This window comes from Mobula birostris, chromosome 1, assembly GCF_030028105.1.
Source record: "Mobula birostris isolate sMobBir1 chromosome 1, sMobBir1.hap1, whole genome shotgun sequence".
NCBI lineage: Eukaryota > Metazoa > Chordata > Chondrichthyes > Myliobatiformes > Myliobatidae > Mobula > Mobula birostris.
The window spans coordinates 253,715,541-253,733,385 of NC_092370.1; the positions used below are offsets into that span (position 1 = coordinate 253,715,541).

The 17,845-nt window shown below is 44.6% G+C and overlaps 1 protein-coding gene across 1 annotated transcript in view; it reads left to right on the top strand.

Moving 5' to 3' along the window:
- tmem63c (transmembrane protein 63C) overlaps positions 1–17,845 on the top strand; it is a 228,636-nt gene that overhangs the window by 172,721 nt on the left and 38,070 nt on the right. The window contains exons 16-19 of the mRNA XM_072251616.1: positions 5,748–5,813; positions 6,521–6,683; positions 12,107–12,212; positions 16,044–16,211. Of these exons, the coding sequence (XP_072107717.1) occupies positions 5,748–5,813; positions 6,521–6,683; positions 12,107–12,212; positions 16,044–16,211 (503 nt within the window). The remainder of the gene's footprint in view (positions 1–5,747; positions 5,814–6,520; positions 6,684–12,106; positions 12,213–16,043; positions 16,212–17,845) is intronic.

The window sequence follows — 17,845 nt, forward strand, 5'->3', positions numbered from 1 at the left end:
ACACAGCATCCACACAAACTAATTACCCAGTTTGGCGGGGCCAAGGCTGTTTCCCTAGATGACAGCGAGCCGAGCGACCCTGAGGGTGGTTAGGGGGGCTACATTGTGGGGGCTCGTCTGGGATTGAGTCTACTGGTATGCTGTGTGGGTGCCCTTTTTTTTAAAATCAGTAATGTGTGTCTCTGTGGGTTACTTGCTGGTTATTGCTGGATGCGTTGTGGGTGCGGTCCTTGTTCGAGTTCAGGCTGGCATTGACCAGTTGGAGGTGGCACTCGGGGCTGTCCATGCGGTTGGGAGAGGGAGGAAAGAGTGGTCTGATTTGAAGGTGGGGACTGCAAATAAATGTTCTAGCTCTGGCAGGCTCCGCCTGGCGCTTGGGATAGTGTCCACCCCAAGAGGGGCGGAGGCGTGCGAGACGCGGGCGGAGCGGATCTCTCAGTTGTTAGATAAGTGGAAGTGCTCGGTTGAGGGAGAGCGACAGGGATTGGTTGAAAGTTTGAGTAAGCGGGCTGGTGACAGCGTCAGAGCTGTTAGGATCACTTACACCGTAGTGACAGCTGTCAGTTATTTGAAAGAGGGGGGAAAGTTTTCAGTGTGCCTTCTCTGGCTAGGAGGGCGGCTAAATTGCTTGTAGTGCCAGGGGGATCAGTTGTTCAGCTGATCAGAGAGGTGTCGGGAAACTTAGTGGAGGCCCAGTGGGGGAGTGGCTTGGGGTCTCTGGGGAAGCACGTTCCCAGCAATGTACCAATGTACTTCCGGAAGGAGAAGACCCTATTCCTGAAGGCTTAGAGGGACCACGCCCCAGGGTGTCGTTACGGATAGAGGGGATCGATGCTAAAGCCATCCTCGACCCCGGGGCGCAGGTCAAGTTGTTGTACAGTTCGTTTTACAACCGGTGTCTGAAGTATTTACCCTTGACAACCACAAGGGCACCGGAGACTTTGGGTACTAGTGCCAGTAGTTATCCAGAAGACGTTGATTGGTTAATGACCCTGGAGTTCATGGAGGCATTGTCTGGGCACCCAGCGTGTCGAGTTGCTTCTGAGGATGTGTGTAGCAGCCTTGAGCCGGTACCGAATTTAAACGAGACCCAGTGGTGGTACGGCTTGGGGAAAGTAGCTGAGGGTGAGACCCTCTTAGTAGATGCTCCGAACTACCAGAAGGGAGGGGAGTTGACCGCTGAAGACACCTCAGTGAGAGAGAGGTCGCGGCAACTGGGCCCTAGCGGCGTGGAAGATGAAGGCAGTGTGTGTGTGGATTATGCGATGTGGTTTAATGTGCTGTATCTGAGGAGTGGATGTTGCTGGATCCCAAGGAGTGTGGCTGTTGAACGGCAGACGGCCGTTACTAGTTCCCTGGGATTCTTCCGATCCGAAAAGATGCCCAAGGGCATATCCGGAGCTCCTGCATCCTTCCCGCGGGGCATAAGGAAGATCATAGGGGAAGTGAAGGTGTCTGGAGTTTTAACATATGTGGATGACTGCCTAGAGCTTAGATTCGCCTGGGGGGACTCTGAAGCGAGGTGAGTGGCTGAGCCCGGGCGACCGAGGCGAAGTGTCAAATATGGAGGACATTTTGGCCGGAGGAGTTTGGTGCAATGTGAGAAAAATGACCCGACATACCAGTTGAACTTCCTGGTGTTGGGACAGATGGTGTTGGACCGGGGGATGGAAACCCAGGTTGTCAATCTAAATGAGACACAGGGAAGAGATGGGATTTGCACCACACTGCGGTCATGTACTGATGAATTAATCCAGCGAGAAGAGACAATGACCCACCTTCGAAGGGATCAGCAGAAACTCAAGACGTCGATTCAGAAAAGATTGGAAGACTTACAAGTTGGGGAAGATCAAGGAAGTGTTCTGACTAAGGTCAACAGAAAACCGAGAGCCCAGAGAGGGGAGTTTGACTACACTCCCGAGGAGGTGAAGAAATGGAGGACAGATCTCGGAAAAGGGAGGCGGACGCTTGAAAGGAACCTGAAGATGACAATCGCGAGTTTAAATGAAGTAGAAAAACTGAAAATTGACCTGGAAGACGCCCTCAGGAAGAAACCATTGGAGGCTGAACATCCTTTAACTGCTGCTTTTCAGGTCAGGGTGGAAGAAGCTGGTGGGGTAACTGCGTCCCAGATTGAGATGGCCAAGAACCCTGAGTCAGAACTGCTGTGGCTGTGGCGAGAGTTGAAGGAGTCCCCGAAGAAGCTGACGTCTCGACTGCAGGAGGCTGAAGGGGTAGCCCCGGCTAAATGTTTCAGTTTGGAGAAACTTAAACAGCAGCTACTGATCGAGGGAATGAGGAAGGATACGGATTCGAAGGATGATGTGTTGCATGTGTGGTACATGCTGCCTTTCACTAACTTCCCCGTGATTGAGGAATAGACCTTTGGCCCTTCTCCCGCTGAGTCAGGTGTAGTGGGGAGGGCTAGCTGTGGGCAGTCTGAGTTGTGGCAGGATCAGGAAGAGGAGAGGCGGGGTCCCGGACACGGGACTGGGGGCTCCGAGCTGTAGTGGTGGCCCGAGTGAGAGAGGAGTTGGCAAGCAGGCCCGAGGTATCCCTAGTAGTGTCTGAGCCTTTTGGGTTTAGGTGAGGGGGTACAGAGGTCTCGGAGGGTTAAGAAGCTCCCAGATAGGTTGGCCTATGTAGCGCCCGTGGGACGGGAGTAAGGTCCACTGTTTGGGGAGCACTGTCACTGTGTGTATCTGCGTATGTGTGTGTTGTGTGTCTGCAGGACTGGTTGACGAGTTATTTAGAAGTCATGAGGACATGACTTTATTTGGTGGGGGGAGAGTGTAAGGGGGTTTCGACTTTTATGTTACTGCGGAGGCTAATTAAAATGGCGTCTTTGTTATGTTAATCTGGGGAATGCGGCTTTGTGTGTTAAACGCTGAGAATGTTTGCGCTAGCAGTTTGTTTTGGTTTAGAGTGTGATAAGAGGGTGCTATTAACCAATTGGGATAGTTGTTATTGTTTTGGTGTATTTGAAGATACTGTGTGCGCGGGGTTTTGGGGCAGAAGGCGGGAGAGCGAGACAGAGGATGGACGAGGTGCTGTGATGTCCGCTAACGGGGTCGGACCCCGAGGAGGGCGTTCGGCGAGGAGACGGAGATGGACTCGTGTGGAGCGTCTGGTCGACCACCATTGTTGGTCCCAGGCAGCCGGTCGAGGTGGTCCGAGGGGTCGCAGGGTGAAGCAGAAGGTCCTTGAGCTCCAACTGTTTTGTGCACGAAGAGATTGAACTTCGATAAGTGTGGTGCCTTTCATTTTCCTTTTATATTTTATTCTCTCTTAATTATATAGTTCCAGTAATATCTATAAACTGTAAATCATTTAATTGCATCTGGTGTATTGTCTGTTATTTGGGCGGGGTGGGGTACCTCACACAGCATCCACACAAGCTAATTACCCAGTTTGGCGGGGCCGAGGCTGTTTCCCTAGAGGACAGCGAACCGAGCGACCCTGAGGGTGGCCGGGGGGGCTACGCTATCATTTAAATTATTGATATACAGCATAAAGTGACATGGTCCCTACAGAACACCACTAGTCACTGGCAGACACCAGACAAGGATTCTTATATTCCCACTCGTTGCCTCCCACCAATCAGCCAAGGCTCTAACCATGCTAGTAACTTTCCTGTAATACCATGGGCTATTAACTTGGTAAGCAGCCACATGTGTGGTACTTTGTCAAAGCCCTTCTGAAAATCCAAATATACAACATCTCCTGTATCCCCTTTATCTATCCTACTTGTAATCCTCTCAAAGAATTCAGCAAGATTTTCCCTCAAGGAAACCATGCTGACTTTGTCCTAACTTGCCCTGTGTCACCAAGTACTCCATACTTGTGAACTGGAGTGAAGGGATGGGAAGGAAAGTCAAAAAGCAAAGATGGCATGCAGTCAGACTGTCAGGAAGGGCAGGTAGCTAATAGGACAAAATTGCAGCCAGCAGGGAGAGTATCAGTGCATCAGGAATGCAGAATCAAAAAGGGTAGCAAATACAGTACTCAAAGGGATATATCTCAATGCATGGAATATAAGAAATAAGGTCGATGATCTTGTTGCATTATTACAGATCGTCAGGTATGATATTAAGTATACAAGATATTAAGAGGAATAGATAGAGTAGATAGCCAGCGCCTCTTCCCCAGGGCACCACTGCTCAATACAAGAGGACATGGCTTTAAGGTAAGGGGTGGGAAGTTCAAGGGGGATATTAGAGGAAGGTTTTTTACTCAGAGAGTGGTTGGTGCGTGGAATGCACTGCCTGAGTCAGTGGTGGAGGCAGATACACTAGTGAAATTTAAGAGACTACTAGACAGGTAGATGGAGGAATTTAAGGTGGTGGGTTATATGGGAGGCAGGGTTTAAGGGTCGGCATAACATTGTGAGCCGAAGGGTCTGTACTGTTTTATGGTCTATGGTGTTGTAATTGGGAGCTGCTCCAGGTCTCTAACACAGTCTTCAAGGAGCTGCAGCTGGATTCACTTCACGCAGACGTAGTTCCCTGGGAGACTCTGGGTCTCCCAGGACTCCAACATCTGGCATGAAGAATACACAGTGGCCATTTAAACTATACTAAGTACTTCTGACACAGTAAAGAAAAAGGAAACTTGAACAGAAACTTACCTGGATAACTTACTTAGGGCTGATGCCCCTTCCAAGCTGAAGCCTCCTTTGAGCTAAAGCCTGACACTCCCACTCTCACTACTGGTCCTCTCCTAACAATGGCCACCCTGCCTGTCCCTTCTGTACTTTTATTTACTCCTCTCTTACCATGTTCCCCCACTGCATTACCTCACCACTTACCACGTCCTTGCACCGCATGCCCTCACCACTAACTGTGTCTCCCCCACTGCATACCCATATCACTCAATGTGTCCCCCACTGCATTACCTCACCACTTACTGTGAACTCTCACCGTGTTACCTCGCCACTGTAAACTCCCACCGCGCAACCTCGCCACTCACCGTCAACTCCCACTGCGCTACCTCACCACTCAGTGTCATCCCACCGCGCTAACTCACCACTCACCGTAAACACCCACTGCGCTACCTCGCCACTAACCGTAAAGTCCCACCGCGCTACCTCGCCACTAACCGTAAACTCCCACCGCGCTACCTCGCCACTCACCGTAAACACCCACCGTGCTACCTCACCACTCACCGTAAACTCCCACCGTGCTGCCTCGCCACTCAGTGTCCTCCCACCGCGTACCACCACTTACCATTTCCTCCCAGTAAATATCCTCACTACTTATTGTGTCCCACACCATGTACCCTCACCATTGACTGCATTCCATGTCCCAAAACTGCCTACCCACCACTTACTGTGTCCTGTCACCACAAACCACATCCCTCACTACTTATCATATTCCACCACCATGTTTCACGATTCCCCAAGTGCAAACCACATCTCATCTACTTAGAGTGGTGCTGACTGCTCTTCTCACCTCCATTACAGTGGTCTTCATACCCAGAGCTGTACCTGAGCCCCAGTGTGAAACCATCCCATCCACAGAGGTGATTTCTCCAGCACTGCGCACTGAGGGTCATGCCTTCCCCAACTGTGGGGACCACCCTTCCCTATCACAGACTGTGGCTTTCCCTCTCCAATACCATCTCCTTGCTTTCTGAGAGTCATGCCTTCCCTGACCATTCCCTCATCGCTGCCTGGGGCTGCTCCTCCCTGAGGCTGCTCCCAGCTCCCAGATGCCCAAGGATAACATCATCTTCTGTTTGCATTTCAGTCTGGATGTCTTTTTCCACTGGCTCTTTGACACCAACTTCCTGGATGAGGCAGAAGTAAAGTTCCAGTAAGTTTCCACTCTGTGATTGTGTCTACTCTCCCTAGCATTTCTGTGCATGCATCAGCCTCTGGCAAATACAACAATGACCTCCAGTTAACCATCTTATAAACAGCCCAAAGTGCATGTAATCTACTCTCAGTGACCTGATTTTCTATATAGAACCTTTTGCAATTTGATCCCAGCCTGTAATCCACTCCAGGAGATCTGTTATTCTCTATGTAGATACTCCTAAACTCCTGGATTAGAACCCAGCCTGTAGTCCACTCTTAATATTATTTATTATTTATTTCTTTAATTTTTTTTGTATTTGTGCAGTTTGTTGTCTTTTGCACTTTGGTTGTTTGTCTTTGTGTCTAGTTTTTCATTGAATCTGTTGTGTATTTACTGTAAATGCCTTCAAGAAAATTAACCTCAGGGTAGTATATGGTGATATACATGTTTTGATAATAAACTTACTTTGAATTTTGTAAGCCACTGCTGGGGCTCTATTATTCTCTATATAAACAATCCAAATACCTGGATTTAAATTCCAGTATGTCACTCACTCCCAGTGAAATTTCATAAAGATGCCCAAATGCCTGGGACAGGACCCAGTCTGTAAGCTCCTCACACTCCTGGATATCTGTAATATCCAAGAACGCTGAGCCTCTTGATGAGATCCTCCTCCTGAATATCCACTTTGGCATGTGATTTGCTGTTTCCTTCTCTTGCAGATGTGTCTTCCTGCCGGATAACGGTGCTTTCTTTGTGAATTACGTGATTACATCCAGCCTGATCGGTACTGCAATGGAGTTGCTGCGTATCCCTGGGTTGCTGGTGTACACTGCAAGGCTTCTATTTGCTAAATCAAAGGCGGAGCAGATACATGTGAAAAAGGTAAAGACCCCTGTCCGCAACCCTCCCAATGGGGAAATGATCAAAGGGCTTATTGTTTGGATGAATTGAATTGAACTGAATTGACGTTATTACTTACATCCTTCATATGCGCGAGGAGTAAAAATCTTTACATTACATCTCCGTCTAAATATGCAATATACAATTTATAGTCATTCATAATAAATAGTATGTACAACAATATAACATAGAAATACAGTTGTGTCAGCATGAATTAATCAGTCTGATGGATGGTGGAAGAAGCTGTCCCAGAGCCTGTTGGTCCTGGTTTTTATGCTGCGGTACTGTTTCCTGGATGGTAGCAGCTGGAACGGCTTGTGGTTGGGCTGACTCAGGTCTCTGTAGGATCCTGCGATTGACAGAAGTACAATTCCCATACCAGGAAGTGATGCAGCCAGTCAGGATGCTCTCAGTTGGGCCCTGTAGAAAGTTCTTGAGTCCTGGGTATGACTCTAAACTGCAACCGGTGATGAGGCTCTAATTGGGGACTTACAGAGCTTTGGGGAAAGTGGAGTTACCCCTTAGTCATTCATTGCTCCCAGGGCCGCTCTGACCCAGAACGGTAACACTTGTAAGGGTTCCTGCTCAGGATATGAGCAAAGGCCAACGGCAGATCTGGCAGGTTCAGCAACTGAACTTATGACGGAGAAGGCGGATGAGCTAGGATCTCAAATGTCAACGGCTATAATACAGGCGGATGAACATTTGGGAAGAGAAATAGCGATTTCTTTAGTTCACCCAACAGAAGGCAATAACAAGCCACAGTTGCTAGATACTAGGTTTCCTAGAATCTATTTGCTAAGAAAACCATGGTCAAACTCACAAAATGTATCACACAACAACAACGTCAAGAAGATCTTCAAGACAATTCTGAAGATGCTTCGCTCAGTAGGGTTGATTCTGGGCAGCAGGGGATCCCCGACCATCATCAGGCTACTGCTCATAAAATTCAAGTAACACAAAAGAAAATTATTGCCACTTGGAATTTCCCCCGGGATCAATAAAGTATGACTATGACTATATCAAGCAGAAAGATTGGACAATGTGATAAATGAAAAGGAAAGGCTAAAGATTAACATCATGGGAATTAGCGAAGTTCATTGGATAGGTGCTGGAACATGTCAGAATAGAAATAAAATACTAATTTATTTTTGTGGAATATCCCATACTAATGGATTAGGAATTCTTATGGATGAAAACATAGCAAAAAGTGTTTTAGGACATTGGGCAATATCAGAAAGAGTTCTCCTTATTAGATTCAGAGGACTACTATTTGATTTAGCAATTATACAGGTATATGCACCAACAACAGATGGAACAAACGAGGATATACAATTCTATGAAGAGTTTGAACAAGCAAAGAATGGATGCAAATCTCAAGATATTGTTATTGTCATGAGAGATCTAAATGCTAAAGTCGGACAAGATGCTGATGGAAATACCATAGGAAAATTTGGCCTAGGGGAAAGAAATGAAAGAGGTGAGAAATGGGTAGAATGGTGCAAGATGAATAATCAGGTCATTATGAATACCTACTTTAAAAACCATCCAAGATGCTTATGGACCTGGAAAAGCCCAGGTGATAACATCAGAAATCAAATTGACTTTATTACTATAAACCAAAGATTTAGAAACTCAGTGACTCAATGCAAGACAGATCCAGGCGCAGACTGTAATAGTGACCATAACCCAGTAGTATGTCATGTAAAAATAAAACTTAAAAAACTAAAGAAGCAAAAACCTGAACAATCCCTTGTCACAAGTAATTAAAGAAGAAAACAAGACAAAAATTTACAATTGAAGTAAGGAATAGATTTCAAAGTCTAGAAATAAAATCTGTTGAAGATGATAGCGATCATGTAGAAATGAAGTTTAATTCTCTAAAGGATGCCTTGGTAGAATCAGCAAAGTCAGTAATTCCTAAAAAAGAAAAAAGCACAAAGAATAGATGGATGACAGATGAAATCAAAAATCTAATGGAAGAAAGGAGACAGAAGAAAGCAAATCCTATAGAATACAAGTCCTTAGATAAAAAAGTTAGAAGCTTATGTCAAAAAGCCAAAGAAGAATGGTTAAACCAGGAATGTGAGCAAACAGAAAGAATCCCTGTTACTGATCCGAAAAGGTTACATCAACAAATCAAGAATATCACTGGTAAAAAGCTCCTCTGTTCTTCAGGTGGATGTTTGAAAGCAAAGGACGGTACCATTATCATGAAAAAAGATGAGATTATTAACAGATGGACTGAGTATATTTAGGAATTTTTTGAAGACGGATCAATGCAAAAAACCAGAAATTAAGAAAAACATTGAAGGTCCAAGTATTTTAAAATCTGAAGTTTGTAATGCAATAAATAAGATGAAGAAAGGAAAGGCAGCAGGTCGTGATGAATTAGTAATAGAACAAATTATCGCCCTAGAAGATCATGGAATTGAAAAACTTACTAATTTAATCAATAACATTTATGAGATTGGAATAATACCAGAAGAGATGAAAAAATCAGTATTTATCACTCTTCCTAAGAAACATAGAGCAATAGAGTGTGAATTACATAGGACTGTAAGTTTAATGAGTCATATCACCAAGATACTTCCAAGAATTTTGATGATAAGAGCTAAAAGTAAAATACAAGCTGAAATAGGTAAAGAAAAATGTGGTTTTGTGAAAGACAGAGGTACAAGAAACACAATATTGATGTTAAGGATACTATCAGAACGAGCTATTCAAGTGCAAAAAGATTTTTTTGTTTTATCGACCACAGAAAAGCATTTGATAAAGTGAAGCTCAATAAGTTATTTGAAATATTATAGGAAACTCTAGATCTAGGTTCAAAAGACCTCTGCCTAATCAGAAATCTGTACTGGGAACAAACTGCCGCTGTAAGAATAGATGGAGAAGTGAGTCAGTTTACGAAAATCAAGAGAGGCGTTAGACAAGGGTGTGTTTTCTCCCCTGATTTTTTTAATGTGTACAGTGAAACAATATTACAAAAAATAAGAGACATTTTGGGAATCAAAGTTGGTGGTGAAAACATCAATAATTTCAGATATGCAGATGACACTGTGTTAATTGCAAGTACGGAGGAAGAACTACAGAACTTAATTGATATAGTTGTTGAAGAAAGTGTAAAAATGGGTCTATCTATCAATTGCAAAAAGACAGAATGTATGGTGATATCCAAAAAGAAGGAGAATCCTATCTGCAGGCTGAGAATAAACGGGGAAGACATAAAACAAGTACAGAACTTGTGCTACTTAGGAAACTGGGTGACATCAGATGGCAGGTGCGACATAGGCGTCAAAAGAAGAATAGGGATGGCAAAAGACACCTTTACGAGAATGAAGAGTATACTGACCAATACTAAACTAGGCATGACAACCCGCCTCAGAGTACTGAAATGTTAGGTTTATCCAGTTATGTTATATGGCTCAGAATATTGGGCAATATCTAGTAACATGAGGAAACAAATTGAAGCAGCAGAGATGTTGCTTTTGAGGAGGATGCGAAGAATATCATGGACGAAACGAATATCTAACAAGGATGTCATGAACAGAGCAAACACAAAAAGAGAAATAATGTATGAGATCATGAAAAGGCGACGTAACTTCAGTGGACATGTGATTAGGAAAGAGGAGCTAGAATGCACGGTAATTATGGGAAAAATTGAAGGGAAGAAAGCAAGAGGAAGACAAAGAGAAATGATGATGGAGACAGCAGCCAGAGAATTGGAAATGAATACCAATGAATTGATCCACTTGCCCGAGACAAGAGTGTGTGGGCCATGGCAGTCAAAGCTCAGACTGGGTATGGCACCTGATGATGATGATGATGATGAGAAAGTTCTTAGGATTTGGGGGCCCATACCAAACTGTTGTGCTCTTTTCACCACACAGCCAGTATGTTCAGACCACATGAGATCCTCGGTGATATTTATGCCAAGGAACTTAAAGGTGTTCACCCTCTCAGCCCAGGTGCATTGATGTCAATAGGGGCTAGCCTGTCTCCATTCCTCCTGTAGTCCACAATCAGCTCCTTTGTTTTTGTGACATTGAGGGAGAGGTTGTTTTCTTGACACCACTGTGTCAGAGTGATGACTTCTTCTCTGTAGGCTGCCTCGTTATTGTTTGAGATAAAGCCAATCGGTGTATTGTCAGCAAATTTAATTAGCAGATTGGAGCTGTGGGTGGTGACACAGTCATGAGTATACAGAGAGTAAAGGAGGGGGCTTAGGACACAGCCCTGAGGGGCACCTGTGTTGAAGGTCAGAGGGGCAGACCTGCTGGCGATCAACAGGAAGTCCAGAATCCAGCTACACAAGGCAGGGTGAAAGCCGAGTTCTCTGAGCTTCTTGCCAAGCCTGGAAGGAATTATGGTGTTGAATGTTAAACTGTAGTTCAAGAGCAGCATTCTCACATAAGCATCCTTCTTCTCCAGATGTGTAAGGATGGTGTGTAGAGTTGTGGCTATTGTGTCGTCTGTCAATCGGTTGTGTCAGTAGGTGAATTGTGGATGGTAGCATGCTGCAGATGTAGTCCTTGACCAGACTCTCAAAGCATTTGCTTATTGTTGAAGTGAGTGCAACAGGACGCCAGTTGTTCAGAAATACTACCTTGGTCTTTTTAGGTACTGGAACAATGGTGGTTGTTTTGAAGCAGGAGGGCACTCTACTTTGGGAGAGGGAGCTTGAGGTTAAAAATGTCTGTAAACATACCTGCTAGTTGTGGCGCGCACACTCTGAGTACTCGCCCTGGGATGCCGTTGGGTCCCGCAGCCTTGCAACTGTCCACTCATTGGAAACACTTGCGTACTTCACCCTCCGAGATGACCAAGCTGCAGGTCGCATCAGCTGTAGGTCTCCTCAGGGGCTCAGTATTGGCAACATCAAATCGAGTGTAAAAAAGATTTAGCTCATCTGGGGGACAGGCAGCGATGTTAGAAACTCCACTGCATTTAGCTTTGAAGTCTGTGATGGTGTGCTGACCTTGCCATAAGCTGCATGTGCTTTTGGTGGAGAGTTGAGTCTGAATCTTGTCCCTGTATTGTTGTTTCACTGCCTTGATGACTTTGCACAGATCGTAGCTGTATTTCTTGAGTGTGTGCATTCAGTGGATGGAGAATTCCCTCTTCTCTGCATTGCATTGAAGGGCTGAAAGGAGTTGAGCACAGGGAGGTGGGAATAATGGGATGAGAGGACTTTAAAATGGAGGGAATAATTCCAACCTCAGCAGGCCAAAAGGATCTGAACTTTTATTGCTGTAAGTCTAAGTTCATGGGGGGGTGGGGGTGGAGGATCAGGGGATTGTGAATATTTGAAGGATTGCTCAATAAGTTCCACCCCTCTCTCTATCATACACCACTGCACACACCCCCTTCCTAACCTCACCTCTCTCTCTCTGTCCCCCCAGAATCAAGCCTATGAGTACCAGTTTGGATTGGAGTATGCTTGGACCATGTGTATACTTGCTGTCGTGATGACCTACAGTATCACTTGTCCAATTATCGTTCCCTTCGGTAAGTGTCTGTGTTCTACGAATTACGTCCATAGCCAATACCTCCTTCCTGAGATACAGTGATCAAAGCAGAATATAATTATTCCAGATACTACATAACTAGAGCCTTATGTATCTTTCACCCTTCATAACCAATACACCCAAAAATGGCCATCTTGCATAAGCCAGTCCCATCATCCACTTCTATTAGCCAGTCCTTTACCCAGTCCTTATCATCCATCCACCTGGATTTGAAATGTTGTTTTCTTCAAGTTCAAATGAATTGTCATTCAACCATTCACATACATATATGCACCTAAACAAAATGTTGTACCTCTAAGGTCAAGTTGCAAAATACAGTACATATAGTTACAATCCAGCAAATACAGTCACAAAATAATATGAGCAAGTCCCTGATTGGCAAGGCCTGAAGATTGACAGGTTGACATAAAATGTAAGGTGCATATTTGTTTAAGACAGTATAATGATACTGGCATGATTATATTAAAACAAACAGCTGTATAACTATGTAGGGCTGTGGGTAATCCTAGGTAATTTCTAAAGTAAGTACATCTTCAGCACAGCATTGTGGGCCGAAGGGCCTGTATTGTGCTGTAGGGGTTCTATGTTTCTTAAATATGTGACACAGCAGCAATAAAAGATGAAAAGTGTCTGTGAATTGGAGCATGTGGGAAGGCATTCAGACAGGGTGTACACGTGTGCCGGGTGGCACACATTCCCTTATTTCCTACTCTCTCATTAATTTATGTGAAAGCAAGTCCGATCTGGTGTTATCAGATCGATTTCCCACTATCAGTCACTTTGGCTCTGCCCACTCAGTCTACCTACACTTTGTATCTTCTCGCTCTTCCATGTCACCCACTGTCTCCTAATTTACTGTCACTGCTGGTCTTGGAGAGACAGGAGTGCTTTCACCCAAATCTTGAATAATAGTGCTGAAACATTAGGGCCCAGTAAACTCGAGGTTCTGAGTTATAGGGAGGCAAGTGTTTCATTCCAAGGACTGATTTTGTAGAGATGTAAAAAAAATTATGAGGGCTTTTGATAGGGTGAATACACACAGTCTTTTCCCAAGAAATGGAACTAAAAATTAAAAGGCATAGGTATAATGTGAGAGGTGAAAGACTTAAAAGGGACCTAAGGGGCAATGTCTTCATGCTATACAGTGGATTCCAGTTAATCATTTATTTGGAACAACCTCCATGAACAAAAACTAATCGAGAAAATAGCCCAGAGTCCCTTCATTTATTTGAGACAATTGGGGTAGGGGTCTGCTTAGTTGGGGTAGGAAACTTTTGCCAAATTGTTTCTAACTAGTGTCAGATGTGTGCACTTGTGTGGCCGCTAAACACTACATGGTGCTTAGAGCAAACAGTTTTTAAATAGTGCCAGATATGCATACACTTGTGTTCAAAACGCAGTGATTTTCGTCACTGCTAGTTGTCAAAAAATAAGCAGTAAAACAATTCAGAACTGATTTGCACTCTGCGGTTTCAAGCACTCAGGCTTGGAGATGCCAGAAATGACCAGCAGTGAAAATGAAATGACAATTTGAAAGTATCAGCAAACATCTTGAATGTTACAATGAAAATGAAGATTTGAAGGATGCGATCATTGATGGCATATCATTGTATGAAGGCAGTACATTATCTGCATGAGATGTCTGCACTGATTTTGTTCATTTATAGTTAATTATAAGAATGTGGTGTCCTCTGTAGATAATTATTAGGAGCTAATACACAGTTTTATAATACTGTAAATACTGTAGTAGTATTGATAGTGTTGTAATTTATTCTGTATTTCATTTAAATGCTTAATTTGTTACTCAAATGATAGTTGGTCTTTTTTATACCTCTTTAACTATCTTTTGGAGGAGTTTTCCGGTGGCCTAATCAAAGCAAGGTCAATGAAAGAGATTTAAAAAGGAGCTTTTGCAGGCTTCTGGCATTTTCTGGCAGCCCAATTAAATTGCAATTCATTAGCAGGGGCAAAGAACATAAGGCAGGGACAAGCCGAGCAGCCATTGTATGAGTGGATCAGTGTTAGTGTGGAAGGCTTTGGTTCATCAAGCTTTGGTAAGAACAGCCTTAAGTGAGGTAAGTATCTGGTAGGTTTCTCCTTCTTCATTCCCTGTCTCCTACTGCATAGTTAGAGCAGTGAGAATGGCTCCAGGGGCTATGTTGCGTTCTTTGTGTGAGATGTGGGAACCCTGATGGCCAACACAAGAGGGCACAGTTTTAAGGTGCTTGGAAGTAGGTACAGAGATGTCAGGGGTAAGTTTTTTTACGCAGAGAGTGGTGAGTGTGTGGAATGGGCTGGCAGCGATGATGGAGGCGGATACGATAGGAACTTTTAAGAGACTCCTGGATAGGTACATGGAGCTTAAAAAAATAGAGGGCTGTGGGTAACCCTAGGTAATTTCTAAAGTAATGACATGTTCGGCACAGCATTGTGGGCCGAAGGGCGTGTATTGTGCTGTAGGTTTTCTATGTTTCTATCCTGGTGCACGAGCTGTAGCTCCTCAGAAAACTTAAAGAACTGGAGCTGCAGCTTGATGACCTCTGGCTGTTATGAGAAACTGAGGAGGTGATAGAGCTACAGGGGGGTAGTCACCCCTAGGTTGCAGGAGGGAGGTATCTGGGTGACTGTCAGGAGAGGGAAGGGAAATGGGCAGTCCATACAGAGTACCCCCTCTGGCCGTTCCCCTCGATAATAAGTATACCATTTGGATACTGTTGGTGTGGAGGGAGCCACGGTGACTGGGTCTCTGACGCTGAATCTGGTGCTGTGGCTCAGAAGGGAAGGGGGTAGAAGAGGACTGCAGTAGTGATAGGGGATTCCATTAGAGGACTTGACATGAGATTCTGTGGATGGGATAGAGACACCCGGATGGTATGCTGCCTTACAAGTCCCAGGGTCAGGAGGTCCATGGCATTCTAAAGGAAGAGAGTGAGCAGCCAGAAGGTACTTATTGGCACCAATGATATAGGGAGGAAAAGGGAGGAGCTCCTGAAGAGAGAATTTAGGGAGCTATGCAGAAGGCTGGTTATGCCCAGGTTATGGCAGGGTTCTATTCTTGTGAACTGTTCAGAATCTGCACAGTTTGTAATCGGAGATGTGGCCATAAACTGAGTTTCCAGGCGCCAAGAGATACCCGTAGCCCTCATTACAAATCCATCCAGCCGATCTCTCAAACGCTCATGTGTACAGACTGGGCACAAGTCATACATTTATATCTCACTTTTAGACAAGTCTTCATAAAGATAACATTATATTTTAAAACTGAATTGATGTGCCTAACACATTTGTTGTATTTCCTGTGTACTGTGTATTATGCAGAGACTGGGTAATTGGGAAACTGACCACACACTCTGCTTTTTTGTGCCGTGCTATGTTTCTCACATTAATTGCACCACATGCTGTTTGTTGATGAGTTGTGTGCATGACCATGATGTTTCTTCTTCACACTCTTTCACTCCCAACTCCTCCTCCTCTCTTCACCTGCCCATTCTTCTGTCCTCCTGCACATCTCAAATCTCCCCATCCCTAAATGTTCCTTCCCTGACCCACCTATCTCCCTTCTTCCTGCCCATCTCAACCTCCTCTCAACTGCTTTTCCCTGACCCACCTATTTCTATCTATTCCCTACCTGTTTCCACCACTCTTTCTCCCAATCTTTTCCTAACTCAGTGTCTGTTCCTCAACCTTGGTATCTCATCTGTCATCTACTCCATTTGTCCTCCCTCCCGTCCCTCCTCCTTTCTTTCTCCGTGACTTCTGTGCCTCCCTCCACAGCTTTAACTGACCACGTTGTCCTTGTGCTTATGTGTAGGGCTGCTCTACATGTTGCTGAAACACCTGGTGGATCGATATAACATTTATTACGCGTGCTTACCCACCAAGCTCAACCATCGGCTGCACTCGGCTGCTGTCAGCCAGGTCATCATTGCGCCAATCCTCTGCATGTTCTGGCTGCTCTTCTTCTCTGTACTGCGTCTTGGTAGGTAATGTTTCTCGGCCGTGCACAAAGGGAGCAGGGTTCTGTGTGGGAGATCTGCCAGGGCAGGTTTATTACTGTACGTGAATGTGGATTATTCCTTCAACAGCTGACAACCCCATTGTCCCCACCCCACCACTGCCCCAGAACAGAACCTCTGAACCTCAGCACGGTCTAACTGTGGCAAAGGCAGAAGTCACAGTGTCGTTGAAACAGGGTCGTTGGTGGGGTATTTCCACTAAAAGATTTGTTTTGTGGCTCTTATGAATTTGACATTGCAACAACTTGAACCTTGTGCTATGATTTAGTGCTTAAGTCATGTGACAAAAACATGGAGTGACCTGGAGACTGAAATAAACATCAGAGAGGAAGCATGTGGTCAGTGGCCTTCAAGAATATGTTTGAGGCTGCAAAAGTCCATCATATTTATAAATATTGTTACTGACGAATATAAATCCACATATCCAGTATACATTTCACAACATTACGCCAGTGATACTAAACCTGATTCTAATCCCTGTGGCACACCACTAGTCAAAGCTCCAGTCAGAGAAGCAACTATCTACTACTATTCTCTGGTTTTTCCCGTGAAGTCAATGTCTAATCTAATTTACTCCTCCATCTTGAATGCCAAGCAACTAAGCCTCCTTGACCAACCCCCCATGTGGGACCTTGCTAAGTTCCATGTAGACAATACCCACTGCCTTTCCTTCATCAACTTTCCTGGTAACTTCCTCGAAAATCTCTGTAAGACACAACCAACCATGCATATAGCCATGTTGACTATCCCTAATCAGTCCCTGTCTATCCAAATACTTATATATTCGTTTGCTTAGAAAACTTCCAATAACTTCCGCACTTCTGATGTCAGGCTCATTGACCTATAACTTTCTGGCTTATTCATAGAGCCTCAATTAAACAACGGAACAACATTAGCTATCCTCCAATCCCCTGGCACTTCATCCATTGATAAGGATGTCTTAAGTACCTCTGCCAGAGCCCCTGCAATTTCTGCACTAACTTCCTACAGGGTCCAAGAGAACACTTTGTCAGGCACTGTGGATTTATCCACCCTGATTGGTTTCAAAATAGCAAACACTTCCTCCTCTGTAATCTGTATATGGTCCATGGCCTCACTGCTGCTCTGCCTCACTTCTGTAGATCCTGGGTCCATCTCCCAAGTAAATACAGATGCAAAAAAATCCATTAAATATCTGCCCATCTTTTTCTGCTCCATGCATGGATGACCACTCTGATCTTCCAGAGGACCAATTTTGTCCCTTGTTTTCCTTTTGCTTTCAATATATCCGGAGAATACCTTGGGACTCTCCTTAACCTTGTTTGCTAGAGGAACCACATGCCTGTTTTAACTTTCCTGATTTCCTTCTTCTGTATTCCCTTGCATTTCCTATATTCCTCAAATACATCATTTGTTCCTTCCTGCCTATACCTGCTATGCACCTCCTTCTTTTTCTTAACCAGGACCTCAATATCTCTTGAAAAACAAGGTTCCCTAAACCTCTTTTTCTTGCTTTTTACTCTGACAGGAACTTACTGTACTCTCAAAATTTCACTTTTGAAGTCTTCCCATTTACCAAGTGCACCTTTGCCAGAAAACAACCTATTCCAAATCCACA